Raw genomic sequence first — 26,905 nt, 5'->3', positions numbered from 1 at the left:
AAACAAGCCCCCAAACCTGTCAGCAGCACAATGCAAACAGCCACTGGTGCTCAGCACTGTCACATCTCAGGTGGCTCTGGCTGCTCCTGATCCATAGGGAGCTCTAAAATGTATCTTCTTCAGAAATCCTGAGGAAGCAAAATACTCTGAAGTCAGGGAAGCAAGAGTCAGGAGATGAAGCAAATTTATTGTTCCAAGTGTTGAAATTAGGGGGTATTTGAAATCAACAGCCACACACTTGATGAAAACCCAGCGAGTATGAATGAACAAATCCAGAAAACCCTTAAATAAGTTACAAAGCTGTCGTGGGAGGGTGGGAATATATCAGAGAGCCTTGTAGGTAAGCCATGGTTTAGAAAAGATGCCCTCTGCACAAAGGACAGGCAGAGAACAGCATCACTGAGGTACAAGTCCCATTTCTCTCAGGCAAATTACTGCATAGATATCTAAGGTTTCTGAACAGCTTTTACAGCATATTAAGATAACAAAATGAAAATACATTGTATTTGAAACCAAAGAGCAGCATATTAGACATGCACTGGTAGAAAACATCCTGTGGGCCACTAGAGATGTTAAAAGTACCATACACAACTTGGATGTTCATCTAAAAGCATAATAACTTCCTTTGACTTCATTTTTTGTGGAAAAAAGTCTACATGGTCATGAATCTGGAATTCTCAACATTCAGCTGTGGTGGGTATGACATGAACATAGAGGGTCTTCATGTTCAGATTCTTCATAGAAACATCTTTTGTGATCTCTGAAAGAAAGAAAGAAGAGAGAAACAACAGAGTTAGTGCTCTTTCTTACCATGAGAGCTATGAACTTTTTTAAAAAAATTTGCTTTATTCAGACATTTTTGCCGTGGGACTGGGACAGAAACTGCTCAGCTCAAAATTTCTTCCTCTCAAAGCCCAGGGCATGAAAGGAAGGGTCACCACATGTCACCAGTGTCCCTGCAAGAGCAGGAGAGCCTGTTTTATGTTCCAAAGTAGAAATTTTTGAAAGTCTACATCAGCCCACAGCTCTCACCTTCACATCCTGACAGAGCAGCACCTAGTTCACAAAACTCCAACACCGTGATATGAAGTGAATACAAGCAGTCCCTCATAAACTGTCTATATGTAAAGTAATGATTGTACCAGTACCTGCTGAAGAACTACTGCTGAAATCTTGTTGAGTATGCCTGAAGACTTTCTGACCATACAGGACAATTCCCTAAGTCTCCTCACAGCTGCATGCCCAGAGTTTGGAACAGGGACAGCATAAAGTCCCAACAAACCTCTGAAGGACAGAGCACACTTCCACAGGCTGACTCAGGGGTTGTAATTACTCACGAAACACAAACACAGAGTAATCCCACTTGTGTCTAGGGAAAGTCACCTGCAAACTTGCAGGAGCTGGAAATCTTTCACCATTACCTTGTGAAATGTGATTTTTTTCCCAAGCAGCCTGGTGCTTGCTGACTTTGCTAACAGCAGCCATCAGCTGCCCCACTGAGAGCAGAGTGTTGGGAATACTGGGAGCTACAGCCTTGGAACAAAAGGCACCCCAGTATCAAACACCCTGAGGCCTCTGCACCGAGAAAGCTCAGAGAGATAAGAAACTTGGCAGGTGTAAGCAGAGAACACTGGTGAAACCCAGATTAACAAGGACTGGGGTCACAGTGTCACTCTCACCCCGGAACCCTGCAGACAACCCCAGCAAACACAAGATATTATAAAGGTCTGGCACCAGTCTTAGCACAAAGGACATGTTAATAACACCCAGACTGGCTGGGGGTTTTCAGGAGGAGCCCTTCTGCAGTGTCCTGCCCCATCCTGCCTTGAAAAATGTTTCATTTTTAGCCTAAACACACAGAAGCTGCACTGGCTTTAAAAGCCATCTGTCAATGAGAGAACTGAGAAGTCCTCATGGATCACAGTGGTTTTCAGGAGTTCTCTTCCATTGTAATATTACCCTTTAAGCAGCTGAATATCCATCCAGAGCTATAATCCAATACAGCAATCAGGGCTTAAATCCCTCACTAACCTTCCTTCCCAGGAACATGTTCCACCGGGATGTGAAAGAGTCTGGTCTGCAGAAGCAGCCAAACCAATTGTGAACTTGGCTCTCCAAGTCTCTAATTACATATTTATTTATAAGATCCTGAAAAATGAGGAACTTACATGAACCTATTTCCCACAGTACTTATCACAACAATTAGTTTTAAGAACTGGAAATTTGATTTATCAACAGAGTGTAGGGACACCTTCCCTTCTGTGCCAATGGCTCCAGGGAAGGGCTGCAGGGAGCACCTGAAGTGTCCCCACCATCCCCAGTGTGGAACCATCAGGTACCTGCAATCTCTGTCTCTCCAGCTCAGGAATAAGCAACACTCATCACTTGAACATTTCTTCTTGGAATGTTTTCCAACATTACAAAGGAGGAGTGAAAAGCACGTTTGTTTCTGAAAAGCTGCTGAGTTTCTGTGCAATAGACAGCAGATGCCCAACTGCCTGGACCGACAACATTTATAAAAATAACTCTTCAAAACCAATAACTCATTTTCCACCAAGTGATTGTTTTTCCTTTTTATTGAACAGGCACAAACCTTCCAATTCCTGGGTTATTTTCATCAAACACTTCAAACTGTTAACAGCAAATACATTTTTATTTTTAGAATAAAGCACAGAAAACCTACTCAAGAGACTGAACTTTGTTGTTCTGAAGGTAAGACCTTGAACAGATTGATCAGAAGATGAATGGGAGATTACAAAGCTGCAACAATATAGATAAACATTAATTGACCTAATGTTTTCTAGAGGCATCAAAGTGTTTTCTATGCAGCCCTCATTTGTCATACAAAGAGATGTGAAGATAAAACACAGCTATGCCAGTGTTTAAACTGTAAAAATGTTATTCAAGGAGCTGAATGCTGAGAATTAAATCTGAGATAGCAGAAGTGTGGCTATAAGGCATTAGCTGCACAAATAAACCTCTGGGACCAAGCTCTGTGTTCTGAGTTTTAAAAGAGACCAAGTCTGTTGTTTTGGCCTTGGAGGAGTTATCAAATCTGATCTTTCACATCACTGTGAATTGTCACTTCATACACTTTAACTGAAGTTTAAAGAGTTCTAGAGAATCCATGCTACAAATGTTACAGTGATTTAACCCATTTCCCTTTCAGGTGAAGGCATTTTAAAAATCCTCACTTCAACTGAGCCTTAAAAGCTGTTTTGCCAGTCTGTACATTTTGCTGTCCTGTCAGCTCCTTGCCTCTTTCAAAGCTCTGCACTTTCCTACAGTGGTTATTTCAGTGTCTGAACAGAATCATCTGGTGCTGAACCAAAGAGGAACTGTGCCTAACATCCCTTGTTCCTGAGTGCCTGAATCCCCAGGTGGGCAAGGCTGCACACAAAAATACCTTTCAGTTTATGCAAACCAAGTGTGGTTCATCTTCTTGGTTTTTACCCCTTGTGCTGAAACACTCCAGGCTCCAGTTCTCTGTTAACACCACTCAGCACATTATTTTTGGCATTTGCTTAAACTATCACTAGAAAGTTTCATCATCATCTGAGATCCATTTGAATTACAAAAATGGCTTTTGAATAAATACACTTAAGGTCATATGAAGTAAAAATTAAAAAAAAAAAAACAACAAAAAAACAACAAGAAAAAAACCCTCCCTACCACTCCTTGCTCAGATTTCAATGTATCCCACCTGAATCCTCTTGGGCAGCTGAGTGACCCCAGCTCTGCACCAGAGCTGCCCCCTCCTGCCCTCCCCACTGACAGCACCTCCTGAGGAACAGCACCTCAGCCACCCTGAAAGGGGCAGTTTGAGCAGGATGTCCAACTTCTGGACAGGTAATGAGTGATAAGCCAATAAATGTCATGGATCCCTCCCAAACAGCCTGTAAACACATCACTGTGACACACTGCAGACAGAAACCTCAGCATCATTCCACTCAGAGAGCTGAAATCTCCAAGAATCCCTGTTTGGAGTTGTTTGGGTTTTTACCATGTAGCTTGCAATCCATTCTCTCTGTCAAATCAAGTCCTAAGTCACTCTGGTCCAATTTTTCAGCACCACAGATGGCTCAAGCTTCAGTCACACCTTCCTCATGAATCAGAGATTTTTGTTTCCCATCTGTCAGTGGGTTTGGGGGACTCTTTAGCATTTCAGACCTTCCTGCTTCCCAGGTATCCCAAATGGCTGTGCCCTACCTCACTGCTCTAACAGAGATCCAACACCTTTTCCACCCACTCCAATCCTCCAAGACAATGCAGCAATATGAATGCTAAAAGTATGAACAGATGCTTAAAATATTCCTGCTGCAGACTCAGTTCCAGGAGGAGATTCCCTGTTCATCTCTCAGCAGGGCACTGCTGACTGACCTTTACTGCAGGAGGAAAAAGCTTTCACAACACCTTGTCTTGGCCATTTCATGAGGGGAATGCCTTACAGCTTAGAGCTTCTACATCTGGATGTTTGCTTAAAGGATTTTGTTATGCTAATATTGAATTACTGGGCAAAATGACAAACCAGTGTGTGAACAGTGTGGATTTAGTAATTAAACTGGATCTCAGGTTACATGAGCTGCTTCTCAACAATAAATTCCAAGGATCCTCAGATGAGCAAACCAAAAGTTTGTGCTTACCATGAGTTAGTGCTTCATCCAGGAACAGCTTTAGCCTCCTGCTTCTGAGCCCAAAAACTTTTGCTGTCTCATGCAGAAGAGCTTTGTAGGTTAATCCATTCTGACCAACAGGGTTTTCCATTAGGAGAGTTCCCACTGTTCCTTTCTGGCATTCTGGACAAGATAAAACAGCTGAGTCACTATTGGTGAGAAATGAAATTACTTCATTTATCTGGGTAAATTGAAATTTAGGATTTCTTCTTCCATTTCACCTCTATTTCTTCATGGTACTGAGAGATAAATTAGCAATACCAACCTACAGATATTCTCTAAGTTCATGAATTATAGAGCCAGAAATGTAAGTGATGACTGACAGCTTGACCAACAGAAGAAAACTTCTTTACACAGGTCAACAGGATGACACAGGGTCTGGGAAACATGAAATATTTCAACATAGAAACCACTACATGCAGAAGCTCACCAAGCATGTACTGATGACCAAATCCCTTGTAAAAAAACCACATTTTTGGCTCCTGCAAGCTCTCAGTAGTGTCAGAAAGGGCTCATACCAGGGCACAGGGTAAGAGCAAGTTACTGAAACAACTCAGCTGCTCCCACATGAGCCTTCAGAGTGCCAGAATAGCAGGTGGGAAACAGAATTACACACACATATATATTTATACTCCAGACCAGATGAATAATACAATTCACTTGGCTTTCAAATAGCACTAAGAAATGTTTCACAGGCTGTTTCCAGTGTCCTGGTAAAGAAACTTGGTCTGTTTTACACTCAGCCTTTTACAATAAACTGCACAGGTGAGCTGATGGTCAGAAACAGGGAAACAATGCCCAGGGGCTCATGTTTAACTGCTGCCCCTTATCTCAAACTGGCTCTCCTTTTGCTCTCAGGAGAAGAGGGAAGATTGTTTTTATCAGAAAGTACACACTAGGGAAAAAAACCAACCAAAATCCCCACGTAGCAATGAAAAGCTGCAGCTGAGCAGCAGAAGCTGCTGTGAGGAGCAGCCCAGCAGCCCCCATACCTTGTGGCTGGGCATTGATGAGCTGCAGGTTGATGTACTGGCAGAGCAGGGCACTGGGGGAGCTGGGCAGGCCAGGGGCTGAGCCTGCTGTCACGTGCAGAGTCCTCCCACTGAGCCCCAGCAGGTCCGTGTGCTTCAGCAGCTCTGCAACACAAAGGGACAGCAGTCAGCCAGCCCAGGAGCTTCTCACCCCTGCCCCACTGACTGACTCCTCTTGCACCATCCTGTCCTCCACAAAGAGCTTCTCTGCTGGAAAATGGGATTTGTGAAGGAATATTTGGGTTTCATAATAACACAAAGAGGGTGCTTGGTTTGCTGTGGAAATTAGCTCCTATATAACATTTCTTATTTTTATTGCTAAGTCACTGTATGCATAAGCTAGCTAACTTCAAACAAGCAAGAAATTATTCACCCAAGCCAACCATTCAGCAGCCATTATGGGCTACTTGTATGAAAACTGAGTGCAAGTCTACAAGTTTCCCAAACAAGAAGCTTAAAAGAGTTTTCAGCAGTTTAGAGGGAAAAAAAAGTCACAGAAAACTTTTTTACCATCTGACTTGAGCCCAGCTTCTTCCTTTTGAATTTTATTTTTTTTAATATAGAAAGAGACAAATTTTATTTTCTATTTTCTATTCCTATCTCATGATATGAAAAGCTGTGATCTTTGCTTGCACCAGACTTCCCTGGCCAAAGCAGCACAGGGAATGTGTTACTATGCAACATCAGGCTATTTATTAATAATAAATACTAAATATAGGCAATTATTATAATATTAATAATAAATTAACTAATATACTAATAATAAATTAAATACTGATATTAAATATATTAAACTCCAGCAAAAACAAACAAAAAAATTTCAAGTCATGGCTCGTGAATAAGCCCCCTACAGGAGCATCTGTATGGCCAAAGCATCACTGGGAATGTGTCACTATGCAACATCAGGATATGAATTTTACCTTTTTCTAATGTAGAAAAAGACAAATTTTATTTTTTATTTTCTATTCCTATCTCATTATATGAAAAGCTGTAATCTTTGCTTGCACCCAGACTTCCCTGGCCAAAGCAGGACTGGGAATGTGTTACTATGCAACATCAGGATACTTATTAAATATATTAAATAAATAATAATATTTAACAAATATTAAATATATTAAATTAATATAATATTTAAAATGAATGAATTAATTAATATATTAATAATAAAATGTATATTGGTATTAAATATATTAAACTCCAGAAAAAAACAATAAATTCAAGTCATGGCTGATGAATAAAGCCCCCTAGAGGAGTATCTGTGGGCAATGATCCAGCACATGACTCCAGGCAGGCAGGTGGAGAGAAGGGGGAAGGCCAGACCCAAACCAGCAGCCCCATCTCCAAGAACATCAGAAGCAATCCCTGGAAGATCTGGGAGGAGAAGCTGATGAGGTTTCTGTGACCAAAATGAATCCTGCAGCACTGCCTGAGCCTGGAGGTCAGAGCCACTGATGGGCATGGTATTAAAATACACAGGAATAACAACACTCTGTGCTGCAAAGAGCTCCAGAAATCAAATCATCAAACCCAGGGAGAGCTGATGCATTTAATTTCTTGTCAGAACTGTGTGTTCCTGCACATATGGAACAGGCACACCTGTCAGCTCCAGCCAACAGGTTTTCATTCCACAGCAGCCTTATCCACATGTCAGGGAGCCTAAACTGTGCAAAGCTCATTTTCTGTAGTTCACCTGAAAATCTCAAGGGAAATAATTTATAAATGTATACTTTTTGTAGGTTTATATACTTATAAATTAAAAAAACCCTAAACCGACCACCCAGCTCCCAACAAAAGCCCCTAACCCCACAAAAACATGAACAGCAATCACAAGTTCTCAAAATTCTGCCAAGTGCCACAGAACAGAGTGAGATGCACTGGGAGTGTTTACAAGATTGCTCAAGGAGGCAAAAAGACCTCAGGCTGCATCTAAGATTCTAAAATGTGTATTTTAAATATCAACTTTTATGTATTTGTATATAAATATATACAAATTTAAATTTAACAGTTTAAAGAAAAAAGAAACCAAAAGTCAAGCACTGCTCAGGCCTGTCTCAATAGGAAGGGGATTTGCTTCTGGTTTTATTTTCAGGAAAGCAAGAAAACAACTGAATTAATAAGTGGAGAGGAATTCCCAAGGTTCCATCCAAAGGAAGGGAGCCAGGGGCAGGTTTTTCCCAAACCAGCACCATCTCAGGCCACAGAAGAGAGAGCACAGGGGGTGACAGAGTGGGAACCCTTGGCCCCAGTAACTCCCAGTTTGCCATTCCCCAGCTGGCAGCACCCCTGGGGATCCGTGCAGGGCAGGGAGGCAGAGCTGCAGTGATGGGGGTTTGCCCAATTAACAAATGAGCATTTGGCATTCCAGGAACACTGACATTTCCCAGGGAAGAGCTCAGGCTGTCAGAGGAGTCTGTTCACAGAGCCCTCTCACAAGAGCAAGAAAAGATGGATCATTTCTTCCTGGATATCAACAGACTTAAAGGCAAGCAGGTATTACAAGTGCTCATCAAAATCACTTTAAAAGTCACTTCTCCCTGCAGTGGGGTTTAAGTGCTAATGCTCTGCCCTAAAGTACCTTACAGCCTCACAGCCTTTTAAAAATTGAAGATTAAAAAAATCAGCCATCTGAAAATCATAAAGATGAAATAAGGCATGGATCAAAAGCTTGTAGGGGATTTTTACCCCACCTTCTTTGCCCCTCTCTTTTTTTTTAAGCCCTACATGATCTACAGATGCATTTCTTCCCATAAACACATTGAAAGTGTTTTAAATAAATCTTTTTCATTAAGGGCTACTTGCATGAAAGCTGAGTGCAAGTCTACAAGCCTCCCAAACAAGAAGCTTAGAGAGTTTTCAGCAGTTTAGAGGAAAAAAAGTCACAGGCAACTTTTTTTACCATCTGACTTGAGCCCAGCTTCTTCCCTTTGAATTTTATTTTTTTTAATGTAGAAAGAGACAAATTCTATTTTCTGAAGGTCAGTACAAGTCCCAGAGCTTTGTTTAGAGGGTGCAGTTCCTCAAAATACCTTGACACGCTATTGGGGAGGAAATGTTCATCCCATTATTCCAATGCTGCACTGAAAAGCAGGGACAGGACCCATCTGAGAAGAACTGCCTGATCCTGTGCCACAGCACAACCCTAAGGAAACCCTCATTACAATTACAGAACAAAATCATAAATTACTGCAAGTACAGTGGACAGCCCTAGAAACCACAGGGAGGGATGAGGAGCCAGAAATATGGTTTTGCTGGGTCCCAATTTTATTAACACACATGGGAACTATTCAGAAATTACTTGTCTGGAGTGCAGAACCTTTCTGTGCAATTCCTCTGGGACACAGCAGCTGATTCCAAGCCCTGGAGTCACCATGAGACCTCACCTGGGGTTACCCACACCAGAGCAGATGGGTTGTATCCAAAGCAAACACTGGCATTCTGCTCTGTCCTCTGACACCTTTCAGGATGTTTTCCTGGCACATGCCTTGAGCTGGGACTGCCCAGGGAGCCACATCTGCTGACCAATGCTTGTTTGAGATGTGACACACTGCCACAAAAGCCAATTTGATGATCTGATCTTTCCAAGGGAATTTCCATATGGTGAATAAATGGGCAGGGAAAATACCCTGCTCTGCCCAGACCACTGACACTGAAAGGTGAAAATCAGCATGGCAAGATCTAAGTCCCAAAATTATTCCTAAGGAGCAAAAGTGACAAGGAAAGAAGGGAAAAGAAAGAAGGGAAAAGAAAGAAGGAGAAGGAGAAAGAAGGGAAAAGAAAGAAGGAGAAGGAGAAAGAAGGGAAAAGAAAGAAGGAGAAAGAAGGAGAAAGAAGGAGAAAGAAGGAGAAAGAAGGAGAAAGAAGGAGAAAGAAGGAGAAAGAAGGAGAAAGAAGGAGAAAGAAGGAGAAAGAAGGAGAAAGAAGGAGAAAGAAGGAGAAAGAAGGAGAAAGAAGGAGAAAGAAGGAGAAAGAAGGAGAAAGAAGGAGAAAGAAGGAGAAAGAAGGAGAAAGAAGGAGAAAGAAGGAGAAAGAAGGAGAAAGAAGGAGAAAGAAGGAGAAAGAAGGAGAAAGAAGGAGAAAGAAGGAGAAAGAAGGAGAAAGAAGGCGAAAAGAAGGAGAAAGAAAGGAGAAAGAAGGAGAAAGAAGGAGAAAGAAGGAGAAAGAAGGAGAAAGAAGGAAAAGAAGGAAAAGAAGGAAAAGAAGGAAAAAGAAGGAAAAAGAAGGAAAAAGAAGGAAAAAGAAGGAAAAAGAAGGAAAAAGAAGGAAAAAGAAGGAAAAAGAAGGAAAAAAAAAAAGAAGGAAAAAGAAAAGAAGGAAAAAGAAAAGAAGGAAAAAGAAAAGAAGGAAAAAGAAAAGAAGGAGGAAAGAAGGGAAAGGGCCTTTGTTACTATAGCAGAGGAAGAGGGAAGCCTTCAACTTTCTCCACCACTTCCCTTTGGGATTTCAGCATTAATGGATTTGTGCTGCATATTTTTGTCCTATAAATGGCAGAAAAACCCCAAATATGGAGTCAAACTACTTCTAAACTTAATGAGATGGGAGTTTCCCAACTTTTCTGGGCCTTTTGAAGGTCATCTCTTACTATCTGTGGTGACAACGAACAATACAGGTACAGACCCCCTCTGCAGGCACAGAGCACACTGTTATTCCTCCTACTTGGAAAAGGATTTCAAGGAAAACCATTTCCTTCTCCAAAACACAACTGGAACCTGAGGAAGATACTGAAGGATTTCCCCTAAATCCCCTCTGACTGAAAGCAAAGATTAATCCTTTTGTATGACAGGACTGTTCAGCTGAGCTGAGCACAACCTGAAAGATTTATCACAGGGAGTTAATGGATGACACCAGATGGGAAACCCCAAAATCCTCCTAGAAATGTTCTCAGGAGAGGACAAGAAGGAAACTAAGGACTGAGATGGCAGCAGTGACACACAGACTATTTCTTTATGGATGTCACTGCTGGACATGAACTGGTGACCCTGGGGGCACCTCAAATCAGCCAACTTAAGTATGTTCCCTCAGATGTGCCTCAGTAACATTCCCATTTAAAAAAACACTAATAAAAGGTTTTGTAGCCATCCAATTATCATTTTTATAGTTTTCTGGGTTTTTTTTTTTTTTACATCCTTCTGCCTTAAAGTTCAAGCTGCAAAAAATATTCAATAGGTTTTTCTAAAAAAAGAAGAAATGCAGAGCTCCTCAAGGTTCTCTAGGGTGGAAAGGCAACATTTTTCTTCTACAGATCACAGTTTGCATTCTGCTTAAGTTCTCACCCTGCCTACTGAGGCATTAAGGAAAGCATGGAAAGGCTGATGGCAGCTCGCCATGGAGATCCAGCATAGCCTGGGCCCAGTGCAAACACTGAAATAAATCACATTTTGTCCTGATGAGAACTGCAATGGAAGCAAGATAACAGATGAGCACCATTTAGCAGCAGCTTTTGGAAACATGTTGATGCGACTATAAACACAGTCTCATAAGCTAAGGACTATAAAATGGAATATTTCCTTACCCATTTTCTTGTCAATTTGATATAGCTAGATAGATAGATATAAATTACACAGTAAATAATTATACAGTAAATGACTCCTAGCTGGTGCTAGAAAGACTTTCAATTTTCCTTGTCATACTCCATTTACCTGTGTTTCCATTAAAAACTGTCAGTTTGGAATTTTTAAGACCAAAAATGCAGGAGACAGCATCTACAAGTCCAGTGAAGTTCAAGGTATTATCTCCTTTTGGATTTTCCAGCAGCAACACACCATCTAAAACCAAAATTAAGAAATTAAAAAGCAGTTTGGAAGCAATATCCAAGTTCTAATGATGCTAATTACTTCCAGTGAGTTTCTAAGTCAATTTAAAACTGGCAACACTGCATCTTTCCAGACTTTTTTTTAGTGGGAAAGGGGAAAGAAAACAGAGAAACAAACTGATGTGTACTTCAGATTTATGGTGTAGAAGTTCTATTTGCTTTTATTAACAAGGCAGTCCCATTTATGTGTTACTAAGGTACAACCCAGCTTATAATTTAATATTATAGGTATTATATTGGTTAAAAGCTGAGACTGTGCCCTCTGAGATGGTCACCAGCTTTCCCAGCTGGATTCCTTCTCACTCAGGGAGCAGCTCTGTGACCATGTCCAACAAGGAACAATTATTTCCATGCATGAACTGGCAGTACATGCAAGAAAAAACCTCCCCAAGTGCATTTAGCTTTCTCCTTTCTTAATATCTAATTCACCCTTGTAACAACATCACTGCACCCATGTCCACTGCCCAAGACACAGTCAGGCCATTATCTCGTTTTAAGTATTCTTTTCATCTCTGTGCTTCATATCTGAGCTTTCCAATGTCCTCCACATCCAGGCCTCACCTCCTGCACAGTGCTACAGCAGGGATTACAAATCCTCAAGCACAGCCCAAACCCAGAGAGTGCAGTCCCTCCAAAGACACCGACACACAAACTCTCCCTGCAGCAGGAGTGACAGCTCCTGTGCACCCAGGAGAGTTTCCCTCAGAAGGAATCATGGACAGCTGTGGTTTTGCTTTGAATAAACTTATTTTCAAGAATTATTTCACCTGCACCACCTTTCAAATGAATTCAGGCTCCAGCCTTCACCACTCCATTTCCAAACTCTCCCTCCCAGCAGCCCTGCCAAAGCAAGCTGGGGGTGTTCATTCCTACCTTGCTCTGTCCCATTGACACACACTTTGAGGTTGACATAGGCACAGGCTGGGCCAGCAGGCTGGCACACCCCCCCTCTGACCAGGGTGATTTCCAGCTCTGATCCCTTCAGCTGGGGAAAGACAGAGATTGGCATTATTTCAATACTGCTTATTAAACAAACACAGCAAAATGTTTTCCTTCAATAAACAACACTAAGATCTTGCTTTTATACTAAATGTGATTTATCACAAAGCAGGGATTTTTCCTACATCTGCCTTCATGACATTGCTTCAGACATCAATCTGCCTGTACCAGATGTCAGAAAAGCAGGGAACAAACAGCCTGGTTTTCACAGGTGATGAGCAGTGATGACACCCTCCCAAAATACAATCCCAAAGCAAATCTGCCTGAGAAGAAAACTCTTCCAGAGAAATTCAGAGCACTGACCAGGGCCCTGCTCTCAGACACTGCCTGGAGAAGCCCCCACTCTCCCTGGGGGAGCACTGAGAACCCCCTGGGTCACAGTGGCCTCTGTCCCACCAGCCTTTGAGCGTCTCCCCAGGAGGCACCAGTGACCCTGTCAGACCTGAATCCAACATGGATCTTCCAAAACAGATCCAGAAATCACCCATATCAACAATTGGTACTAAAAGACCATTTAAGCCATTTTGTTTTGTAAATTTAGAGATGGTCTTTGGCAAGAGACACAGTCCAAAGGGTGACAGACAAATTTGGAAGTGTCGTTCTTTACTCTAGTCCTATTACAAAGTAGGGAAAAACACTTATGCAGCAACAAATGCCATTCTGTGTTTATCCATTCTACCAACAACTCTAAATTCATTTTTCAAGTACCTGCTTTTCTGCCCCAATAGTTTCTGAGAAACTGCTTTGGTTTTTTTGTTGTTGTGGCTTGGAGCAAGTCTTTGGGAAAGGAGCTCAGAATTAAAGCCTTGTATCAAAAATTGATCCAGGATAATTTCCCAGAAGTAATGACTTGAATGTAATCACAATAAATGTAAAAAGAACAGAATGCATTTCATTTTTGTTCCAGTCCTCACATATATTTAACAGCAAGCAGACTCCTATTACTACTCTGAGTAAATTCTAGAAATTTGGTGCAATGATCCTGCCACAGCTGACTTAACTAACACACTCCCATGAAGGATTTCTCAGGAAGGGCTTTCTCATGTCACTGCTCTGGATGTGACAAAGGAGCTGCAGCAGAGCAGAGTCAAGCACCTGCCCTAAGCAATCCATCTCTGCAGGCCCAGAACACCAACTCCCAAGGAGCACTTGACAGTGGCACTGCAATCTCAGGCATCTGTTTCTCTCTGCAACATCCACTCTGCAGTCTGAGTGTGTGACAAACAGTTCAGAGGCACAGCAAAGGCTGCAGCAAGCACAGAGCTCATCCACAAGGAGTTCTCTGGAGTATGTCCCTGTCCATGGTAGGGCTGGAACTACATCATCTTCAAGGTCCCTCCCAAACCCAACCCATTCTGTGATCCTATAACTGAGACTCCTTAAAATAAATAATAATGAACAAGTGCATTGCTTCTGTTCTTCTGTGCCTCCATGTCCCACACACAGACTGCTCCCCCTAGGACTGGCAGCATTGTGCAGGATCCTAGGGTGCCTTGGTTGGAAGGTGCTTTACCTTGGTGCCCATCTCATTTCACTCTTCCTGCCATGGCAGGGACAACTCCCACCATTCCAGGGTGCTCCAAGCCCCATCCAGCCTGGCCTTGGGCACTGCCAGGGATCCAGGGGCAGCCACAGCTGCTCTGGGAACCTGTGTCAGGACCTCCTCACCTTCCCAGGGAACAATCCCTTCCCAAAATCCCATCCAGCCCTGCCCTCTGGCAGTGGGAGCCATTCTCTGTGTCCTGTCCCTCCATCCCCTGTCCCCCATCCTCTCCAGCTCTCCTGGAGCCCCTTCAGGCACTGGAAGGGCTCTGAGCTCTCCCTGGAGCCTTCTCGTCTCCAGAGAGGACATCAAGCCCAATTCCCTGCTCATGGTTTTGTCTGAAACCCTCTCCCTGCCAAGGTTTCAAGGTGGCAGGAGGCCCTTTCAGCTGGATGCCCACAATGAGACAACTGCATTTCTCTGAACTGAGCTCTCAACACCCCACAGCACTGGCTGCCAGAGCAGTGCTAGTTAGTGAAGATTTCCGTAGATTTTCTCTGTCTGAAATTCAACACTTGTGCAAATGCATGGCCTGACCCACAAACCTCTCCCAGGGTCACACACTAGCTCATCATCTCCACAACAGAGAGGAGTGCCTGGTTTTTGCTGACATCCAGATGACAGCCATCAGTTCTAGCCATAAAAACCAGGTCAGGTGCCTGCTGGCAGGGGAGGATTTCATCTCTACACACAGAGCAGTATTTACGACTAAACCAATACACTCATCTTTCCACAGTGGTTTTCTTCACTAAAATATACTAAATTAGATTTAGGTAAGAGTAAACTAAGTGTGGGGGGAACCATACTTGCACAGGCATTAAAGTTTTCATGGAAAGCAACAGTGACCAGCACTAAAGCTCAGGTTCAGGGGATTTGAGGCAGGCAATCACACAGGTGATTCCCAGCACTGTACTTCCAGCTTTTACATTCCAATTCAGATTTGATGTTGTCCATCAGATATATCAAATAAGTACCTAGAAGAAACTTTAAGATTTTCAGTGATTTCTCAACCCCAGTATTTACTTAGTGTTTTCCCCCTGTCTGTCACTAGATGAAACTGATAGTTTTGAAAAAAGCCAAACAGGGCTTTGTTTCAAACCTGTACAACTTCAGAAGTGCCATTAATAACTATAAAACATTTCCTTTACACACACTATTAAGATGGATGAAATGTGCCCTTTCCTTTCAGCTATTCCCTGCCTTCCCAGCCATCCTGTAAATCAAATCTCAAGTCTGATGGATCCTACACTCTTGTGTGAATTAATCTTTGTGGTCCAGCAGGACATTTATATTGAAGAATAGCTCATTCACAGTTCTGCTAGGAATGTCTTTTGAATAGAGTGAGTTTCAGGAAAACCATGGCAAAACTATCATCAAGTATGTCAGAAGCAGCAATCAAAGAAAACAGCAGAAATTGCTGCTGATTTGAAATATGAAACTACACTTTTACAACAGACAACTTCAGCAACACAGGGCAGAGGAAAAAACATCCTTAAATATTAAACAAGTTGGTCTTAAGCCAAATTCAGCCTCAAAGGAGTAGTTCTAGTACAAAAGTCTATTAATCTAAGAAAATCAGAGCAACAACATTTTGGCTGTTCAAACAACACACTAATCCAAGTACAAATAACTGTGTATTAAGTTCAGACAAACAACTGCCTCAGTTATTTACTCTGGTATCCAAGCAGCTTGATTTTCAAAATCACCACGCATACAGAACCCAACTCCTTTCTTTTATAAACCAAGAAAGACTAATACAAAAAGTTATAAATAGAAAACAATATCTGCTCTATCCCACAAACAAATATTGACACCATTATTTTTTAACTGGAGCAGCTTGTTGGGTTAAAAGCAAATAAGATGAACTATGCAAGCAGTGCTTTTCCTCCTTACTTGTGTTGTTTCCTGGATGAGAACTTCCCTTGAGGTAGGCACCGGGTAAGGCTTCAGGTCTGCCTTTATTGTGGCAAAAATGAACTCAGCGTGCTGCTGGATGACAGTATCCAGGTATTCCCCCTCTGGCAGGGCCCTGTAGTACACTGTGATCTCATCTGTGGGCACCAGGTTCCTCTGCAGGACACACAGACACCATTACTGACAGCAAAACCACACACCAAGACAGCAATACTTGTCAAGTTAAAAAAAAAAATTATTTATCAAGCAGTTGTTAAAAGCTTCCACAAAAGACTTAGAAGAAAACAATCCTTCTACAAAAACACCAAGAATCTTAAAACATGGGAGTTTAGGCAAGATTAAGTATATTAATATTCATTATAGTGAAAATAAATTATGGTTTTATGTCATTACAGAACTGAATTTAAATCCAGTAACACAAGGGAGAGTTTTCATGGCCACAATCCTTCCTGGTTATATTTTATACAGAAATAAATCCTCAAGTTTTATATATGTAAAAAAACATTAAAATATATAAATCTACATAGGTGTAGACATAATATTTTTAAAAATACTACATAGGTGTGAAAACGTGAATATTTATACATATATGTGTGTGTATACATATATATATATGTAAAATCTACACAGATTTTTTTCAAATATACATAACGTAAAGAATATCTATTTTGGTAAAATTTGTAATTTTTAAGTCTTATGCTGAAGAAAGATCCTTTCCAACCCAGACTTTTCTATGAGTCTATGATTTATGCAGCCTTAACTGCACTGAACTTTTCCAAAATAACACGTTCCATGAAAATTTTCTCTACACATCCTTTAGAGCTCTTGCAAGGGAATCCAATCAGAAAGCCATACATGAGGAGTAAATGATACAGGGCTCCATGTTTAATTAAAAATGCAGTCTGAGCATATTGCCCAGACTGCTGGAAAGGGAATGGCAGTGCCTTGTCCCACCCCACTGAGTGCTCACCTTCTTGCGAAGCTTCTGGATGCGGTTGATCACCTCCCGTGCCACCCCTTCATCCACCATGGACTGGTCTGGGGTCACATCCAGCAGCACCAAAACCTGAGCAAAGGCACAAAACATTGATGAACAGGTGACAAACTGGACACAAGGTGGAAGTAACACTGTCAGGAGCTCAGGATGCCTTTAGAGAGCTCCTAAAATAGAAAATACGATGGTGGAGAGAATGTCGAACAGCTCCAGGATTCACACACCCCTGGAATGTGCTGTGCTACCTGAACTAACAAACCCAAGCCAGCTTTTACCTCACCATTTTCCTACTGCTTCCTGAGGAACTCTTCCCTCAATCAAAAAAAGAGAGAGAGGAAATAACCAATAACATACCTGAGCATCGGAGTGTGCCTCAAACTGGGCAGATCCCTCTGTCATCTGATACATGAGACGCAGATCCTCCCCATGGAGCTCGTGTCCTTCCACAACAATGCTGCCTGCAGGGTTGGCAGATGGAGAGCAGCTCTTACCATCCAAGTAAAACCCCCAGTTTTAAATTCAGAGAGCTTTAACCAAGCATCAGCCTTCAAACATGTGCAATGTATATATTTGCAATGCAGTCAAACAGCAGTTAAGCACTAGTAAGCAGCAGTGAATTATCCCACATTTCCATTTTTCACAGAAGCACTTCTCCAGGCAGCACAGCTCACTGAAACACAGGCACTTCAGCAACTGTTTGTGTGGAACCATCTGAATGGAATAAAACTTAAAAATAACCTGTATACCCCACCAACTCCAAACTTCCATTTAAGCAGTTTGCTAAACAGATATAGCTGCAAAATTCACACCCACTTGTAACTCTGGAATCAAAGGAATGCTTTTGGAATAAAAGATGCTGCACAAGAACTCAGTTCCAATCTGTCTCACAGAAAGCTTGTTCTCTGCTTCATCTGGGCTTTACAGAAGCACTTAAAATCAGAGAACATCCTGAGCTGGAAGGGACCCAGAGGGATGACTGGATCCAAATCCTTCACAGACACCCCAAAATCCCTGTGCATCTCTGGCAGCTCTGTCCAAACTCTGCTGGACCTCTGGCAGCCTCAGGGCTGTAACCATTCCCTGAGGAATCTGCACATTGCTCGACACCCTTTGGGGAAAAACATTTTTCCTATCATCAACCCTAAACCTTCTCTGACAGGAAGGAACAGTTTAACAGAAGAACAGTTTAAAATCAGTGTCCACAACCATTTCTAAACTTTTTTTGCCCCAAAAAAAATGAAATAATAAACACAAATTTCCTCCTCATAAGAGCTGAAGAGGGATAACAAGAGGGAAGTAGGCCTTAAGCTCCCTTAAGCCAATGGCATCCTGGTCTGTATCAGGAATGGTGTGGCCAGCAGGAGCAGGGAGGTCGTTCTGCCCCTGTGTTTGGCACTGGTGAGGCCTCACCACAAGTGCTGTGTCCAGTTCTGGCCCCTCAGTTTGGGAAGGACCTTGGGGCACTGAGCACATCCAGAGGGGACAACGAGGCTGGAGAGGGGCTGGGAACACAAACCCTGTGAGGAACCCCTGAGGGAGCTGGGGGTGTTTAGCCTGGTGAAGAGGAGGCTTAGAGGAGACTTTATTGTTCTCTATACCTTCCTGAAGGGAGGTTGCTGACAGGTGGGGTTAGTCTCTGACAGAACCAGAGGACACAATCTCAAGCTGCGTCAGGGAAGGTATAGGTTGGATATTAAGAAAAAGTTTTTCACCAAAAGAATAACAAAGTACTGGAATGCTCTTTCCAGGGAGGTGGTAGAATCACCTTCTCTGGATGTGTTTAAAAAAAGACTGGACATGACACTTGGTGCTACACTAACATTGAGGTGTTAGGGATAGGTTGGACTCGATGATCTTAGAGGTCTCTTCCAACCTCACTATTCTGCAAGCCCACAGAAGGACACCTCTGCCCCACTACAGACCTGTCTCCTGGAACCTCTCCAGCTGCTCGCTGCTGAGCTCCTTGATGGCCGCCATGACGGGCTTGAAGGCGCCCTTGAGGCGGCGGCCCAGCACAGTGTGCTCGGGCTCGGCCCTCAGCCGCACGCCGTACCGGGCCTTGTCTGCAGAGAGCGTCAGCGCCCGCACGTTCAGCTCCTGCAGGGACACACAGCACACGGCTCAGCTCCAGGTGTCAATGGGAGAGGTTTGTACGGGGTTGTCTCCATGGACAACTCTGAGCCCACCTTCAGCAGCAGAGCCCATCCCCACCCTCAGCCTCCACCTCCAGGGTGTTTTGTTATTAACAGGCAGCTCCCACCTCAAATCAGCCCCTTTAACTTTTTTTATGTCCTGCCTCCACCTAAGCTTCTACCCAGCCTTCGCCCTAAGCAGCCTAGGCCTAGCCTTCCACCAAACCCACCTCATCTCAGCCCTACTATGTTTAGAAACTCAGCAGCCCTCTTGATTTTCCCCTCACAACTGCCCAAGAGCTGAAGCCATTCCCTCTGTGTGCAGTGGCCTGGCAGAGCTCAGGAGAGGAAATTCTGCTGGAACAGAATTTGTGTCCTTTCAGAATGCACAGAGCCAGGAAATCATTACCAACCATTTTATGGTTGAGGTTGTACAAAATGGCCTCATTTTGTCTCCTCCTTACCTGTTCATTGCAGCTCCTCACTGCACAGAAAACCACTCTGCTCAGAAAAGCTCCTGCAGCCAAAACAGCCTTATAAAATCTGCATGGACTTTAGGAGGGGCCCCAGACACTGCAGGAAGGTGTGTGCCCATTTTTCTGAGCTGCCCGTGCAGATTTTGTTCCCATATCTGAAGGGAACATGGTGGTGCTGTGGGAAGTTTTACACAACTGATTGAGAGGACAACATGGTTTTCACACGAGGAAAGACCAAGGCTGGAACTCTTTGGAGAGAATATGGCTGGGGTTGGAAAACACAAGGCACAGACCTGCACAAACATTTCACTGCAATCCAGCAGGTCCTGCCTGCCAGGCTGCCCAGTACTTGGAGCATTTGGTGTTTAATGTTCACTGGATGGTGGTGAGAGCTCCCATCACCATCCTACAGCATCCCCAGGTGCACTTGGCAAACAAGCAAGGCATTCAGGAAGCAGAAGTAAATGGCAGCATCAGCATGACAGGACTAGCAAGTAGCCAAACATTTGGATTGAGAAATAATGTTTAAATACAACCTCTGAGCTGCAGCCTAATTCCCTAGGAAGTCCTACTGACATGAGGAGCCAAGAACACAACTGAATCTAATTTTATTTAATACATCTTTTAGGAAATCTAATGAAAATTATGCACTTCAGAAATTCAGTTTCAATGGGGTGCTGCTGGAAATGAGCCCACGAGTTGTAAATGACAACCTCGTGGGGGAAAAGAAATAATAATCCAAAAAATAGCACAAATTGAAAAATGACTTTGGGCCTGATTAGATAAATCAGAGAAGCCAACTCCATCAGGACAAGTTTTCTGTACTAATTAGATTAGGAAATTATTCTTTCCACATATTATCCATTTAAAAACCCAGAATGAGTCTTAGAAAAACAGGCAAATCTGTATCTTAGGTCTGTTTACATCAGTCTCAGAGCTTTGACTTAAAATAATTCTTAATTTTATCTTCCTAATTACTCAAAATTAGCTCCTTAACACATCTTTCAAGTCTCATGGGGACATAGTGAGGCAACCAGCCCTTCCCATGACCAGCTGAAGAGCTGAACACGGAATGCCTGAACATACAAGAGCCTTCAGCTGGTGCCATGTGCCCCAGCTATGGCCAGTCCTCAGAACAGAGACAGAAATGTCAGAAATGCTGTGTTTCAGCTGGGCTCTCTATGCAGGCAGCCTAAAAAGGAAAATAAGTACTCATTATGTAATAGTGTAAGAAATGAAAAACTGCTGGGCCCCCCAGCCACAGCTCCTGTCAGATAATTCAGCCCTGTCACAGGCTCAGTCCCTGGGTTTGATGGAGAAGTCAATTTTCTGTTTTACAGCAGCTCTACACAGGGCTGGGGGTTGGAGGGAATGCAAAGGCTGGATGGAAACAAGATTCTGACTGTGCACAGAGTCAAATTTACACAGAGAAAACCTTTCCCTGGAAGCCGCTGGGAAGAAAAGTCCTGACCCAGGCTTGTAAAAGGCCCCAAATAGAAATGAATAAAATGCAACTGTGTCCAGTTGCTAAAAGCCTTCTGGGTTTATTTCATTTCATCAGCTTGGCTATTTTTGCATGACAACTCTACAATCTGGCAAGTTCTAATATTAAAATCCATTTATTTAAATGACTTGCTGTGTTCTGAAGATGAGAGAGGAGCACTGCAGATCAAAGACTACAGCTCTTTCTGCAAAAGCAATGAATGAAATTTCTGAAGAATTGACAAGTATATTTTCCCCACTCTTTTGTCAGCAGCTACACGAAATTAAATGGTGTAATTCTCCTTACCCATTACCTCTGGCATCTGCAAATTTACTCCTGGCAATCACTGAAGGTTCTAAAGCTCTGAATAGGCAGGAGGTTGATGAACAAAGCTGCAAATGCAGCCCAAGCAATGCTGCCCAGCCTGCCTGTAATCACTGACCTCTTTAGCTCTGCACCATCCAATAAACAACAGGATTGATTGCCATGCAGTACAATAAAACACACACTAAGCTCCAGCAGCAGCTTGTTGAATTTTAAGACACATAATAAAACCAGGACAATAGACAGCACTTTGTGTTTGTGCTTCCACAAAGGCATCTGAGTTTGTTTTAACTCATCTCTCCAGAAGAGACACTTTTGTCTGCAGGAGCAAAGGGATGCTAATCAAAACATACTTATGTACAATCCAATTATGTAATAATTTAAAAATTGTTAGCTTCTTTTGTTACCTTTCATTAGCTGTAGAAGCTGACAAAAAATTCTAGCAACCACTCTTTTGGAAGTAATTTGAGGAAGCAAACCTCATGTCCCTTAAAACTGGATTCTCTAGAATTTAAAATCCATTTTCAGATCCAAAAAATGGGACAGACATTAGCCTAGATTTCACAGAATTCTGCTGTTGAAGAGACTCAGATATTGAAATTATTATAATTAATAATAACAGCAATTCTGAAGCAAGGGATCATAACTGCCAAGTCTAAGAGCAATAATCAATAAGTTAACATGACAGAAAAGCTTTACAGTGCCCCTTGCAAATCAATTACTATTTTTTAATTTAAAATTCCTCTAGTGAGTAATTCTTAGGCATTTAACTCCCACAGTAACTAAAAGCAAGCTGCACACAGCACTGATGTAGAGGTCCAGTGCACTGAGCTGTGACTTCCTGAGGCAGTGCTCATTCCCTCAGCAGAACTTTTAGAGATTTTTACAGATGTGTATTTAGGCTTGGGGAAAGCTCATGTTGCTGGAATTGTATGTAACACAAGTTTCAGAGTCCCTCATCTCCTGAATTCCCTGACTGACGTGGCTGCCCTCACCAAGCCAAGTGAGGTGAGCTGATCCTCTTTGGGAAGATGCACATTTTTGTTCTCTTTGTCAAGGTAAAGCAGCTGCCCTTGACATGGCAACCTCAACCACAACAGGATGGCATATTTTAAGCACATGAGCAGATGTGCTGTTACAGTGAAGGGAAGAAAGGATCCTTAAGCTGCCAAGAACAGGCACAGGATAATGAAAAGGCACAGAAATGGCCACACCATTTGCACAAGAGAAAACCCCCTCAGGTCCTGTAGTGCCAGTGCTCAGTGGGAACAGAAGAAGAATTTTGTGTCACTGATCCTTGAGGATGGATTTCGTGGCTTTAGAGAATGCAAACAGGTCAGATTCCAGCAGCCTCTCAGTGCAGTGGGGTCAGTTTGTAGGATTAACTATTTCTCAACACTGAACCGCCTTTGGCACATGACCCACTGCCAATCCTTTCATTACAGCTCTCCTGGAAATTCATTTCACCTGGGAGTTGTTAATATGATCAACAGGGAGGTTGTTCAGGGAACCAACAGACACAATCCCCTTAAACATGATGTTCTTACCTCGAGTACATACTTCTCTAAAGACCTGATGTTCTCCAGAGCCTCTGGATCCTGGTGGATAACTACCACTTCTTTCAAAGGGTACTGGGGGGAAAAAAACCAAAAAAACCAAAACAGAAATTTAACTATTCAGTTTCCCCAGGTTCATCCCAAAGTTACAAAGCTGTTACACCTTCCCAAGGTATGACAGGAGATGTGAGGAGCTCTAACCTTGACTGGGATGGTTTTTCTGTCTCTGATCACTCGTCCCAGCTCAATCACAGACTGCAAACAAGAAACGGCACTTTCAATTTTTTTGTCGATGAGATCCTCCCTAGATTAGAAAGGAAACATTATAATTGCTGCATTTTCATCACATCTCTTTGAGCAGATGGAAAACATTTTACCCCTTTCTCTGACATTTCCGGCAACAGACTCAATTATGCCCTGGTTGGGGCAATTTGAAAAAGGAACAAACATGCTTTTCCTCTGTCTTTGTGGAGAAGATGAGGAGGAAATAACTTGCTGAAAACAAATAGCAGAGCTATTTTTAAATCTTTTGTTAGCACCTCTCACAAGGTGCAGAGGATTGAGTCATACAACCTGTTCTAGTAATAGCCAATAAAAAATACAATTTACATTAATAATCTCATAAGAAGATGCAGAAAGATATAAAGAGGGTACTTATAGCCACAATGAATTCCCTGTAACAACAACAAACTGGATCTTAATTTATCCTCTTTACCAGAAACTGCAGGTATTTGAGCTTGATGTTTTAGAATTTGAACATCTTTCTGGGCTCAATAATTTTAACACCCTTCCATGTTGAGGCTAGGCAGTGTTGGGTGTTTTTTTGCCTTTTGGGGTTTTTTTTGAGGGTGGGGTGGAGAGAGGATTGGGCTTGAATTTTCTGGCTTTTTTTCCTTTTTTTTTTTGAGACAATTGACATTTACATCTTGTTTCAAATGTACAAGCAGTAAAATGCTCTGAAAATGTGTTTCTCCTGATTTGTTGAGTAGATGCACTAATTGGGCAGCTCCTTTAAAACCACTCAGGTATCAAAGCAAGAGCAGAGGTATTGGTTATAAAGACAGATATGAATAAAATTAAATGAACACAGATACTTGCTGTAATCTAAGGAGCAGAAGTACTGGGATGAAAACCACAACCCCAGTAAGGACTGGCCAGAAAAACAGAGCTGCTGAAGCAAAACTTACAAGTGAAATATGCCCATTGCAGCATTAAGGCTTTGAGTTGGTTCTACCTCTTTTGAAGCTTTAGTTCTTCCAAAATCCCTGAGGATGATCCTCCAACAACTTGGAAATGTGGAAATTACAAGATGGAATATTTTGTCCCAGAAAGCTTCATACAGGATTATGTGACACTATTTCAATATCACTGAACAAGATTGCAGAGCCACAACACGAGAGTATTTTTCAAAGACTGAATGCAAATCCACAAAATTTAATGCAATCCATCTGCTCAGACACTGAGCAACCAAGCAGGACCTCAGTGGGGTTTAACACAGGTGTTGAGTCAAGCTCAGTTGTGAATGTGGCCAAGCCCAAGTCCTTCAGCTTTATCTGCACTCCCCATACTGGTAAAGTGGTATTTTCTGTAACTGCATCCCAAAATCTCTCTTCCTATTAATTGACAATATTGTCCTTGTGCTGTATCAGAAAACTTTCAAAGTAAAGGCAGTGATGTGCCTTGCAACTTCAGGTGAAGCTCCAACAATACTCTGGATTTGAAAAGGATTTTTCAAACTGATACACAGGGGATCCAATAAATTCCACAAACTAGTAACAGACAGAAACCCAAACAAAACGCAATACAGAGAAAAGTGGTGCAAGCCTCAAACACATCCCACATTTGCACACTGCAGCAGCAAGTCAGCACTAACTGCAGTGAAGAGTGACTAAGCCACTTTTAAATGCTCGTGCTACACCCATGCCTGAGCTGAGTCCCTGCAAACAGCTCCCCATCCTTCCCTGACTCCCTTGCACAGGAGCCCAAACCAATCCTGGCAGCTCCCTGATGAGGGTGGCATTCCTTGATTACACATTCTTCACAGCACTTGCCCAGGGAACAGAAAATCAGCACCATCATGATGCCAATCTCCAGCTCCCTGTTGCAGTAACTCTCACTATTAAAGCTCTCACAAAGACCATCCACCCTCCTCAAAGCATGCAGCAGCCATAAAAAGACTCACCATTAGAGAAGGCTTAAATTTTTAAACTGTCAAGTATCAAGGTCAGGTCCCCTGTCCTTGAGGGTTTTCATACTGAGCTGCAATGCTGAAGGGAAGATTTTTTTCTCCTATTTTCAGACATCCAGAGCAGACAGTGCTGCAGGAACTAAATCCACTGCAATAACAGTGATCTCTCTGATCCTTCAGGGCCTTTCACAGTGAGGCACTACAGCTCTGAGCCAACACACAGTTTGAGGAGTTAAAAAGGATATATCTGCCCACCATAAGAAAATATTATGAATTGGGAACATGCATTCCTCCTAATTGCTTTCCTTCCTATCTCCAGTCCTTTAAGCTAACACAAATCTACTGCCTAAATATGGAGGGAAAATTCTCAGCTAAAATTGAGGGTGGAGTGTGAAGAGCACTGCAAGGAAAATGTTCTCCTACAGCAAAGAGATTAAAATTGATCAGATCTTAATCAAAATATAAACATTCTGTGCTCATAGAAAAGAACATGTTCACTAGCATCCTAAAGTTTTTTCAGAGAAAAAGGAATATTTACGTTATTAAAGTAGTTGGGTTTCTTGTTATGCAGTTTTAAACACAAAAGTGAGGGAGCACTGTTCTGTGAAATCAAAATTTAAAAAAAACCAACCAACAACAAACCCACAAACCCCAAAAATGAACAAAAATCCCCCAACAAACAACCAAATCCCAATTTTGCCACCTAGGAGCTGCCTCTTACCTGACTTGGGGGAGCATGAGGTAGTGAATGCTCTCAGTGTTCTTCTCCTGGACCGAGGCTGGATCAATGAGGGTTTTCAGATTCTGGTACATCAGCTCAGTGATAAATGGAGTATATGGTGCCTGTAATGTTGCATTCAATCACCAGCTTGCCTTTATTGCTTGGACATTATGAATCAGTCATACCATGAATTACATAAGGGCAGTTCAGCAAAAACAATGCTTGCACAGTGTCTGCAACTGGGATGTTATTCAAAATGCAGACTGAAATAAACAATGGAATTCAGACTACCTATTTACCTCCTGCCTGATATTTAAATGTTATTTTTGGGGATCAGGGAAGAAATTATGATGAGTCCTTATCAATAAGGTGATACAGGCCTTTTTACTACCATGGGACAGGTAAAGAAAAGGGTAAGATGGAAAATGAACTGTCCTATAAAGATGCTTTTGTATTAACTGCTTTAAAGTGTTATTGAGGGTGGGGCATAATTCCCTTACCATGAGTCTGCACATGGAGAATAAGACACTAAACAAAGTTTCCAAGGCCATAATGCAGTCCTCAGTCCCATTCTCGCCCTAAATGAAGAATTCACCAAGAAAAATAGACATTTTAGGATCAGGACATGCACTTCAATAGGCTTCTAAAGTTTCCTGTCTTACTACAATACACTTGTTTTCCAAACTGTATTAACTTAGGTCCATTCCACTGAGCAAGTCTGTCACAGACATATTTTATGAAAAATCCCTTTGCCAGGATCTTTTCTCCTGAGAAGCTGAGAGGCCTCAGAAACAAAATGTAAACAATGATTATCTGCTGCTGTGGAATGCAACAGGTGCATCTGTGATTGGTGTCATGCTGTTGTTTTTAATTCATGGCCAATCACAGTCAGCTGGCTCAGACTCTCTGGTCAGTCACATGATTTTATTATCATTCCATTCCTTGCAAGCCTTCTGATGAAATCCTTTCTCTATTCTTTTAGTATAGTTTTAACAGATCATTTTCTTTTAATATAATATATATAATAAGATAATAAATCAGCCTTCTGAAACATGGAGTCAG

The 26,905-nt window shown here is 42.2% G+C and overlaps 1 protein-coding gene across 3 annotated transcripts in view; it reads right to left on the bottom strand.

Annotated features, from left to right (window-relative positions):
* Window positions 1-167: 167 nt before the first annotated feature.
* The window catches only part of IARS1 (isoleucyl-tRNA synthetase 1), a 96,409-nt gene continuing 69,671 nt past the window's right edge, over window positions 168-26,905 (bottom strand). For 2 of the 3 annotated variants that reach the window (XM_064723820.1, XM_064723821.1), the window contains exons 23-34: window positions 26,344-26,421; window positions 25,844-25,965; window positions 23,136-23,238; window positions 22,926-23,009; window positions 18,886-19,060; window positions 17,318-17,421; window positions 16,940-17,035; window positions 15,949-16,125; window positions 12,387-12,498; window positions 11,341-11,466; window positions 5,666-5,809; window positions 4,492-4,796 (exon numbers count right to left, since the gene is read on the bottom strand). In XM_064723820.1, the coding sequence (XP_064579890.1) occupies window positions 4,492-4,796; window positions 5,666-5,809; window positions 11,341-11,466; window positions 12,387-12,498; window positions 15,949-16,125; window positions 16,940-17,035; window positions 17,318-17,421; window positions 18,886-19,060; window positions 22,926-23,009; window positions 23,136-23,238; window positions 25,844-25,965; window positions 26,344-26,421 (1,626 nt within the window). Of the gene's footprint in view, window positions 761-4,491; window positions 4,797-5,665; window positions 5,810-11,340; window positions 11,467-12,386; window positions 12,499-15,948; window positions 16,126-16,939; window positions 17,036-17,317; window positions 17,422-18,885; window positions 19,061-22,925; window positions 23,010-23,135; window positions 23,239-25,843; window positions 25,966-26,343; window positions 26,422-26,905 lie in introns of those variants that run through there. The other variant, XM_064723822.1, reaches the window with a different exon arrangement.

Source organism: Zonotrichia leucophrys, chromosome 12 (genome assembly GCF_028769735.1).
Source record: "Zonotrichia leucophrys gambelii isolate GWCS_2022_RI chromosome 12, RI_Zleu_2.0, whole genome shotgun sequence".
Lineage (NCBI taxonomy): Eukaryota > Metazoa > Chordata > Aves > Passeriformes > Passerellidae > Zonotrichia > Zonotrichia leucophrys.
Note: the sequence above shows the minus strand (reverse complement) of the source record. Positions and strands in the feature narration are given on the sequence as shown.